General features: G+C 41.6%; 1 protein-coding gene across 1 annotated transcript in view; it reads left to right on the forward strand.

Moving 5' to 3' along the window:
* The window catches only part of LOC139538853 (integral membrane protein 2B-like), a 32,525-nt gene extending 25,157 nt beyond the window's left edge, over positions 1-7,368 (forward strand). Inside the window, exons 2-6 of the mRNA XM_071341342.1 lie at positions 4,750-4,881; positions 5,117-5,329; positions 5,471-5,581; positions 5,810-5,960; positions 6,422-7,368. Of these exons, the coding sequence (XP_071197443.1) occupies positions 4,750-4,881; positions 5,117-5,329; positions 5,471-5,581; positions 5,810-5,960; positions 6,422-6,510 (696 nt within the window). The 3' untranslated portion in view covers positions 6,511-7,368. The remainder of the gene's footprint in view (positions 1-4,749; positions 4,882-5,116; positions 5,330-5,470; positions 5,582-5,809; positions 5,961-6,421) is intronic.
* The last annotated feature ends 3,039 nt before the right edge of the window (positions 7,369-10,407 follow it).

Genomic DNA, 10,407 nt, shown 5'->3' on the forward strand with positions numbered 1-10,407 from the left:
TGCCTATGTAGATACTCCTTTAAAAATCTGCCATTTCCAGCTACATAGTCATTTAAAAAATTAACAATGTTTACACTGTATTTCTGATCAATTTGATGTTATTTTTGCTTTCAAAAACAAGGACATTTGTAAGTGACCCCAACTTTTCTTTGTGAATTCAGCAAAAAAATAAATGTCCTCACTGTCAACTGCGCTTATTTTCAGCAAATTTAACGTGTAAATATTTGTATGAACATAAGACTCAACAACTGAGACATAAACTGAACAAGTTCAACAAAGGGGGGTCAAAATCAAAAGTAACAGTCAGTATCTGGTGTGGCCACCAGCTGCATTAAGTACTGCAGAGCATCTCCTCCTCATGGACTACACCAGATTTGCCAGTTCTTGCTGTGAGATGCTACCCACTCTTCCACCAAGGCACCTGCAAGTTCCCAGACATTTCTGGGGGGAATGGCCCTAGCCCTCACCCTCCGATCCAACAGGTCCCAGACATGCTCAATGGGATTGAGATCCGGGCTCTTCGCTGGCCATGGCAGAACACTGACATTCCTGTCTTGCAGGAAACCACGCACAGAACAAGTAGCATGGCTGGTGGCATTGTCATGTTGGAGGGTCATGCCAGGATGAGCCTGCAGGAAGGGTACCACATGAGGGAGGAGGTTGTCTTCCCTGTAACACGCAGCGTTGAGATTGCCTGCAATGACAACAAGTTCAGTCCGATGATGCTGTGACACACCGCCCCAGACCATGAAGGACCCTCCACCTCCAAATCGATCCTGCTCCAGAGTACAGGCCTCGGTGTAACACTCATTCCTTTGACGATAAAAGCGAATCTGACCATCACCGCTGGTGAGGCAAAACCGCGACTCGTCAGTGAAGAGTACTTTTTGCCAGTCCTGTCTGGTCCAGCGACGGTGGGTTTGTGCCCATAGGTGACGTTGTTGCCGGTGATGTCTGGTGAGGACCTGCCTTACAACAGGCCTACAAGCCCTCAGTCCAGCCTCTCGCAGCCTATTGCGGACAGTCTGGGCACTGATGGAGAGATTGTGCGTTCCTGGTGTAACTCGGGCAGTTGTTGTTGCCATCCTGTACGTGTTACACGTGGTCTGCCACTGCGAGGACGATCAGCTGTCCGTACTTTCTCCCTGTAGCGCTGTCTTAGGCGTCTCACAGTTCGGACATTGCAATTTATTGCCCTGGCCACATCTGCAGTTATCATGCCTCCTTGCAGCATGCCTAAGGCACGTTCACGCAGATGAGCAGGGACCCTGGGCATCTTTCTTTTGGTGTTTTTCAGAGTCAGTAAAAAGGCCTCCTTTAGTGTCCTAAATTTTCATAACTGTGACCTTAATTGCCTACCGTCTTTAAGCTGTTAGTGTCTTAACAATCGTTTCACAGGTGCATGTTCATTAATTGTTTATGGTTCATTGAACAAGCATGGGAAACGGTGTTTAAACCCTTTACAATGAAGATCTGTGAAGTTATTTGCATTTTTACGAATTATCTTTGAAAGACAGGGTCCTGAAAAAGGGACGTTTTCTTTTTTTGTGGAGTGTGTGGGTGTGTTTTTATTGTATGTCTTTAGTATTTTCTTGTTTATACCTGTTTTGTTAGACATGTTTGATGTAAGTTGTTGATGATCATTTTGTATTGTGATTAAACGAATACAATTTTTTTTTAATTACTTTGATCAAATAAGCTACTTCTATGCAAATGTTGTTGATCAGTACAATAAAATAAGTCCCAAATGGAATGGAAACAGATTCAGGAAACCGCTCAGGGATTTCACCATGAGGCCAATGGTGACTTTAAAACAGTTACACATGTATCTGTCACATCCATTAAACTCTGTATCTGTAGCCCTGTAAAATCAGCCAAAACAAGATCAATAACTCACTGTATGCACACATTCCTATTGAACTGTATTGTAAATAGGCCTTGGCTACTTCTTTATTTACCCGGTTTGTCAATATAGATTTACCATTCGAATAAATGATTACCGTTCTGTAGTTAGATTGGTAAAAACAAATATCAAATTGATTGTATTGTTTTTTTTAATCAATGCATACATGGATTAGAGGTCGACCGATTATGATTTTTCAACGCCGATACCGATTATTGGAGGACCAAAAAAGCCGATACCGATTCATCGGCCGGTATTTATTTTTATTTTTTTATTTTATTATTTTTTATAAATCTTTTTTTAAATAATTATTCAAATTTTTTTGTAATAATGACAATTACAACAATACTGACTGAACACTTATTTTTACTTAATATAATACATCAATAAAATAAATTTTAGCCTCAAATAAATAATGAAACATGTTCAATTTGGTTTAAATAATGCAAAAACAAAGTGTTGGAGAAGAAAGTAAAAGTGCAATATGTCCCATGTAAAAAAACGTTTAAGTTCCTTGCTCAGAACATATGAAAGCTGGTGGTTCCTTTTAACATGAGTCTTCAATATTCCCAGGTAAGAAGTTTTAGGTTGTAGTTATTATAGGACTATTTCTCTCTATACGATTTGTATTTCATATACCTTTGACTATTGGATGTTCTTATAGGCACTTTAGTATTGCCAGTGTAACAGTATAGCTTCAATCCCTCTCCTCGCCGCTACCTGGGCTCGAACCAGGAACACATCGACAACAGCCACCCTCGAAGCAGCGTTACCCATGCAGAGCAACGTTTGAAACGCTATTAGCGCGCACCCCGCTAACTAGCTAGCCATTTCACATCGGTTACACCAGCCTAATCTCGGGAGTTGATAGGCTGGAAGTTATAAACAGCGCTTGAAGAGCTGCTGGCAAAATGCACGAAAGTGCTGTTTGAATGAATGCTTACGAGCCTGCTGGTGCCTACTATCGCTCAGTCAGACTGCTCTATCAAATCATAGACTTAATTATAACATAATAACACAGAAATACGAGCCTTAGGTCATTAATATGGTCGAATCCGGAAACTATCATCTCGAAAACAAAACGTTTATTCTTTCAGTGAAATACGGAACCGTTCCGTATTTTTATCTAACGGGTGGCATCCATAAGTCTAAATATTCCTGTTACATTGCACAACCTTCAATGTTATGTCATAATTACGTAAAATTCTGTCAAATTAGTTCGCAATGAGCCAGGCGGCCCAAACCGTTGCATATACCCTGACTCTGCGTGCAATGAATGCAAGAGAAGTGACACAATTTCACCTGGTTAATATTGGCTGCTAACCTGGATTTCTTTTAGCTAAATATGAAGATTTAAAAAATATATACTTCTGTGTATTGATTTTAAGAAAGGCATTGATGATTATGGTTAGGTACACGTTGGAGCAACGACAGTCCTTTTTCGCGAATGCGCACTGCATCGATTATATGTAACGCAGGACACGCTAGATAAACTAGTAATATCATCAACCATGTGTAGTTATAACTAGTGATTATGATTGGTTGATTGTTTTTTATAAGATAAGTTTAATGCTAGCTAGCAACTTACCTTGGCTTCTTACTGCATTTGCGTAACAGGCAGGCTTTTCAGAGTGTTGGACTAGTTAACCGTAAGGTTGCAGGATTGAATCCCTGAGCTGACAAGGTAAAAATCTGTTCTGCCCCTGAACAAGGCAGTTAACCCACCGTTCCTAGGCCGTCATTGAAAATAAGAATGTGTTCTTAACTGACTTGCCTAGTGAAAAAAAAATATCGGTCGACCTCAAACATTATTAAGTCGATTAATCGGTCGACCTCAAACATGGATGTCTGAAAAATGTTGATATATAAAAAATGTCTAATGTTGTGATATTGAACTCAAAAGATTCCCAACTATTGAACAGCGCAGTAGCTGAGTTTGTCTGGATTAAGTGCCATTCTGTGACTTTTTTTGTAGTATTATTGTTTTTGTATTGAGTATCGTGATACTAAACCTGGTATTGGTATCGAAGTCAAAATTCTGGTCTTATGACAACACTACACTAGATATTTGACCCGTCTCAAATTCCCTAATAACAATCAAAGGAATGAACTTCAGACTGAATTTATTAATTCAAAAGGATCATAAGACAAGCTTTATTACACCAAGGTCCAAGGATCAAGCAGGCTGTGATATTACAAATTGACTAATCATATGACATCATTCACGTCAAGCTATTGGGAATATAAATGGTCTACTCCCCACCCTCTTTTCTTTCTATGTTCTTCTTCTGTTCTCTCTTTCTCCTCTCTCTCCCTCATGGTGCTTATTTGTTTCTCTGATTTGCATAATGATGACTCACTCTGTTCTGTGCCTCGGGTGGATTCTGGAGCCCTCTTCATCCCTTACTCAAACACAGCCTTTGTTTGGACTCAGCCCCCCCCCCCCCCTCCCAATGTGCTGCTCCCTTAATCAACATTGAGCCCTACCTCTTTTTGTTGTTTTGAAACAGGAGTGTTGCCAAAACTCTCATAACTAGTTTGGCTGCCTGTGCCCATCCCTCCTACACTGCCCGGAAGCAAGTGAGGGAAGTGGGGGTGAGAGGGACAAGGAAAGTTAGAGAAATGCATGGTGATTGGAGAGAAAGGGCAGGGAAAGTAGAGTGTAGAGAAGGTGAGAAGTGTTTCAAGTGAATGAGGCGAGGAGTAAAGAGAGAGATGAGGATTGAATGACTTGGAAACATCTGGTGAACTGTGCACTTGACAATGAAGAATTAAAATGCATTCTTTGTCACATTTCAAAACAATGTCTTTCTCACATCCTCCCTCTTCTCTCTGTGTTTCTCCAGGATCCAGAGGTGGCTCTACCGGTGCGTCAGCAGTCCAAGGCCTGGTGCTGGTGCATGTGCCTGGGCCTGGCCCTCATGCTGTCTGGCGTGGTGGTGGGAGGGGCCTACCTGTACAGGTACTACATCCTGGAGGTGAGACTGGATTACTCAGACCCCAGCGTCGATCTATGGCTTACTGAATACACTGTAGCTGGCTTGATTCTAATCGAATTGACACTTTTAAGAACTTATTGTATTTGTATACAACATTATAGTTCAAATGTGTAATTGACAAGAGACATGATGCTGGAAAGGTAGAGCTCCATGCAGTAAAAAGTATAAATATAAACGTTTTCCACCAAGTGCTGTGTGTCCTCCCGTCCACCAGGAGGGCCAGGTGTTTGTGTGCGGGGTGAAGTACCGTGAAGAAGACATGATGATCCTGGAGGAGGAGGATGTGGAGGTGGACATGCCCTCCAGATTCAAGATGATCCAGGAGAACATCCGTGTACTGGAGGACCAGGAGGTGGCTCTCATCAATGTACCCGTGCCTGAGTTTGACGACAGTGACCCCGCCGACATCGTCCACGACTTCCAAAGGGTAAGGAAATTGAATCAACTTCATCCCTGCTGTTTATTGCTAACCCCTGTGATGTTTATGTAGGGATAACCATCCACAGATCATGTATTTTCTGTATTCAGTGGAGTTCCATGAGGTTGTTCTGTTGGCTCCCTTCCATAGAGACTGACTGCCTACCTGGACCTGTTCCTGAACAAATGCTATGTCATCCCCCTCAACACCTCCATCGTTATGCCTCCCAAGGACTTCCTGGAGCTGTTGGTCAACATCAAGGTAACAGGAACTGCTTTATGAATTATGTTCCAATAATGATAATAATACATTCGATTTCTTACCCACTTGTCTGGACACCCAATGTAATTCTATACTATTTTTAAAATGAAATAAGACCGTTTTGGTGGTTTTAATAAATGTTTTGAAATTAACCACCCAGTAGCTCTAGCTCATACTGATAGGATATGTTATTCAATGTTGTACCCCTCTTTCTCCCCCCTCCCCCAGGCTGGTACCTACCTGCCCCAGTCCTACCTGGTCCATGAGGAGATGGTGGTGACTGAGCGCCTGGAGGATGTGGAACAACTGGGATACTTCATTAACAACCTCTGCCAGGGCAAAGACACCTACAAGCTGGAGCGCAGAGACAAGATCCTGGGTCAGTACACACAGACCCGTATAAATACACACACATGCACATATACAACAACATATACAACACGCATGCATATACATCACAGATCACACACACGCGCTACATAGTTGTTTGGACAAGTGAAGAATTATGCTAACATGCCCAAAAGAAAATGGCTTCTACATTCAGCCATCTTTTGCATGAGATATTGACTGACTGGTCTCTAAGCACACAGTTAGACCTCATATACCTAACACACCTCTCACACAGATGTGCATGCGTTCGCACAAGCGCACACACACACACGTCTTACAAAACTACCACATGGGCATTGCGACATATCTGATTCATACCTTTCCAAAATTATGTTTTCCCAAGTCTTGTATGAGCCTGTATGAAGAACCAATCACCATATTGTGGCAGCTCAAAAGGGTTTTTATCAAGTGTAGATCAGCATTTTATTCTCTCCATCCCCCACATTACAGGTATGCAGAAGCGCGAAGCTCTCAACTGCCACAAGATCCGTCACTTTGAGAACAAGTTTGTGGTGGAGACCTTGATCTGTGAGCCCTAGTGATGTTGTTGTGGCCGTGGGAAAAGTGGCACATCGTCTCTATACAACCTCGCTTCATTTTACTGGGAGCACAGTTGGAGATTTGTAATTGTAGTTTTTTCTGTTTTAAATGTTTCCATTTGTTATTTTACTTCAGGTAGTTTTGTGTGCGTGAGAATTGTAATGTGAAAAGGGGCAATTCGTCTCTGCTTAAAACATGTAAAAAAGGGTAGCAGCGTGTATTTTTTTATTATTATGCACGGATGCAATTCTTCAACAAAAGACCGTAGGGTTCTGTTTTAGGGAGGATCTTTTCGAGGGCGGGACTGCTAGCTTGTCAAATGTTTAGATTACTTGAATAATCTAAAACTGTGATTTAAGGGTTGAATTGATGCAGAACATGTATGGTATAGACTTAATGAAACAGAATCTAATTGTATTTTTTAGTACAGAAATGAAAATGTTCAAAGGCATGGCAAATTGATACTTTTGTACCACTGAACCTGGTTTTAGAAGGGACTATTCCAAGGAGTTTTCTAGGTTTTATATTTTAATTGTCTGCTGTAACTTAATATACTGCAAATATGATTTCTTAACTGTAAAACATAAGATAAGAGTGTGGATACATGTTTTCTTTCATCTAGCTTTAAGAATAAATCAAAACCAAGACAATTATCAAAAGAATTCTAATCAGGAATGCATTCATTCTTATACAGCAAAGTAAAACATACACGCTATCTTTTTTTCACAATTGTTTTTAGTGAATGTTTCTTTCTCCAAATGTACTTTTTTTTTTTTTTTATCACTCGTACTAATTTGTATATAACCTCTGTAAAGATATGACCAACACCACAATAAATCTTAAACCAGTAATACGGATATTGTAGTGTGGCCAGTGTGTTCCTTAATGCCACATTTTACTCTGACAGACTACACATAGATGCTGGTCATACAGGGGATTACATGGAGTTTTTAATTTAACCTTTATTTAACTAGGCAAGTCCGTTAAGCACAAATTCTTATTTACAATGACGGCCTACCCTGGCCAAACCCTAACCCGGACGACGCTGAGCCAATTGTGCGCCGTCCTATGGGACTCCCAATCACGGCCGGTTGTGATGCAGCCTGGAATTGAACCAGGGTCTGTAGTGATGCCTCTAGCACTGAGATGCAGTGCCTTGCACCACTCGGGAGCACCCCCCCACCCCCGAGTGGCGTATGCATATTTTAAACCAAATACTTTTAGACTTACTCAAGTAGAATTTTACTGGATGACTTTTACTTGAGTCATTTTCTGTTAAGGTATCTTCACTTTTATGACAATTGGATACTTTTTCCACATTTACATTTACATTTAAGTCATTTAGCAGACGCTCTTATCCAGAGCGACTTACAAATTGGTGCATTCACCTTATGACATCCAGTGGAACGGCCACTTTACAATAGTGCATCTAAATCTTTTAAGGGGGGGGGGAGTGAGAAGGATTACTTTATCCTATCCTAGGTATTCCTTAAAGAGGTGGGGTTTCAGGTGTCTCCGGAAGGTGGTGATTGACTCCGCTGTTCCACCACTGTCTATGAGACTCGAAATTGAGCTCAGGTGCATTCTGTTTCCATTGATCCTCCTTGATATTTCTACAACTTAATTGGAGTCCACCTGTGGTAAATTCTATTTATTAGACATCATTTGGAAAGCACACACCTGTCTACACAAGGTCCCACAGTTGACAGTGTATGTCAGAGCAAAAACCAAGCCAGGAGGTCGAAGGAATTGTCCGTATAGCTCCGAGACAGGATTGTAGGAAGGGTACCAAAACAATTATGCAGCATTGACAGTCCCCAAGAACACATTGGCCTCCATCATTCTTGAGTGGAACCACGAAGACTTCCTAGAGCTGGCCACCCGACCAAACCGAGCAATCGGGGGAGAACCAAGTTTGACCAAGAACCTGATGGTCACTCTGACAGAGCTCCAGAGTTCCTCTGTGGTGATGGGAGAACCTTCCAGAAGGACAACCATCTCTGCAGCACTCCACCAATCAGGCCTCTGTGGTAGAGTGGCCAGACGGAAGCCACTCAATAAAAGGCATGTGACAGCCCGCTTGGAGTTTGCCAAAAGGCACCTAAAGGACTCTGACCATAAGAAACAAGATTATCTGGTCTGATGAAACCAAGATTGAACTCTTTGGCCTGAATGCCAAGCGTCACGTCTGGAGGAAACCTGGCACCATCCCAGCCAAGACAACGCAGGAGTGGCTTCAGGACAAACTTCTGAATGTCCTTCAGAGGCCAGACTTGAACCCGATCGAACATCTCTGGAGAGACCTGAAAATAGCTGTAAAGCGATGCTCCCCATCCAACCTGACAGAGCTTGAGAGGATCTGCAAAGAAGAATGGGAGAAACTCCCCAAATACAGGTGTGCCAAGCTTGTAGCTTCATAACCTAGAAGATTTGACGCTGTAATCGCTGCCAAAGGTGCTTCAACAAAGGGTCTGAATACTTATGTAAATGTATTATTTCAGTTTCAATATTTTTGTATAAATTTGCAAACATTTCTAAAAACCTGTTTTTGCTTTGTTGTTATGGGGTGTTGTGTGTAGATTGATGAGGGTGAGAAAAAAAACAATTTAATCCATTTTAGAATAAGGCTGTAACATAACAATGTTGAAAAATCAAGACGACTGAATACTTTCCGAATGCACTGTAAAAGTATAGATGCTTTCCTTTTAATACACATGTTCATTCTTTTACATTTGGCAACCTCATCCATTCCTGTCCTTATGTCAGCCCTATTCATGTGAACACATTTGTCACTTGTTTGAATGTAGTCATGCTGGCTTCGCCTCTGTTGTCATTGGATCCTGTTCACTGTATGCTGTTTATTTTGTGTGACTGCATTTGCTTACGTTTGCTCCCATAGCAGTATGTCTCATCTCTGATAGCTATCAATTGACGTGTATTATAACTATAAGCCCTGTAATATGATCATAGTGGAAATATCTCTGATTAAGATCCTAATGAGTTGGACCTTGCAGAAGGGTATCATGGGAGAGATGCCAGATGGGTTCTGCGTGTTCACCTTCACACCGACGTACTCAAGGTGATGAGGGTCCTATGGATTTTTCTACAGCATGTAGAGTACATATGCTTTTGTGAGCACCTTTTTGATATTGTTTTGAATAACCAATCCTTACTTTCTCTAATTTTAGTTAGTCCATTTGGGACAATCTTTTTTAATTTCTCAGAATTATCAAAATTCTGTGACTTACACTCCCATCTCAAGAACATCCTGCTTTCTCTGTCACCCTGTTCTAAACACACACAGATGGCAGGGGAACACGTAGACAGGCGACAAGAAGAGACCGATATAGCAGTCGTTAGACTCCTGTCGTAAGCTAGTTCCCTCTGTGAGGAGGGAGATGCCAGCGATCAATAAGGCTGTCAGCCCAGAGTAGGAAGACTTCCTGTCATAAATTTATGAGGCCTGTGCTGAGTCACTGATTCGTGGGATATGTTCTTTGAATTCTGTTGCCTGATGTTCTTGAATGGTTGCTGTCACTTCACACCAGAAAGGATGAATGATTGAATAGCTCTTATATATGTGGGCCACTGCACTGACACAGGTTAGGGACAGGAAGCCTGGTCAAGTCTTGTGGCTTGTGTATTCATAAGGATCGCATCAAATAGATTGAAGTTCAAAATATCTAAGAGACATATCAGTATGACTTCATTTTTGTTAAGAAAAGATACAGTACAGGTTAGAATCTAAAGTGATGTGCATGTGTGTATTTCGGGCTGTACGTGTTTCCATGTTTGCATCGTGGGAACATTGCTCCCAGTTAGAGGAGGAATCTGTGAATCGTATTTGCACACAGAGGGCTGGCCATCCACTGACCCTGTGGGAGAGCTCAGCTCTG

Source organism: Salvelinus alpinus, chromosome 14, assembly GCF_045679555.1.
Source record: "Salvelinus alpinus chromosome 14, SLU_Salpinus.1, whole genome shotgun sequence".
In the NCBI taxonomy this organism is placed as follows: domain Eukaryota; kingdom Metazoa; phylum Chordata; class Actinopteri; order Salmoniformes; family Salmonidae; genus Salvelinus; species Salvelinus alpinus.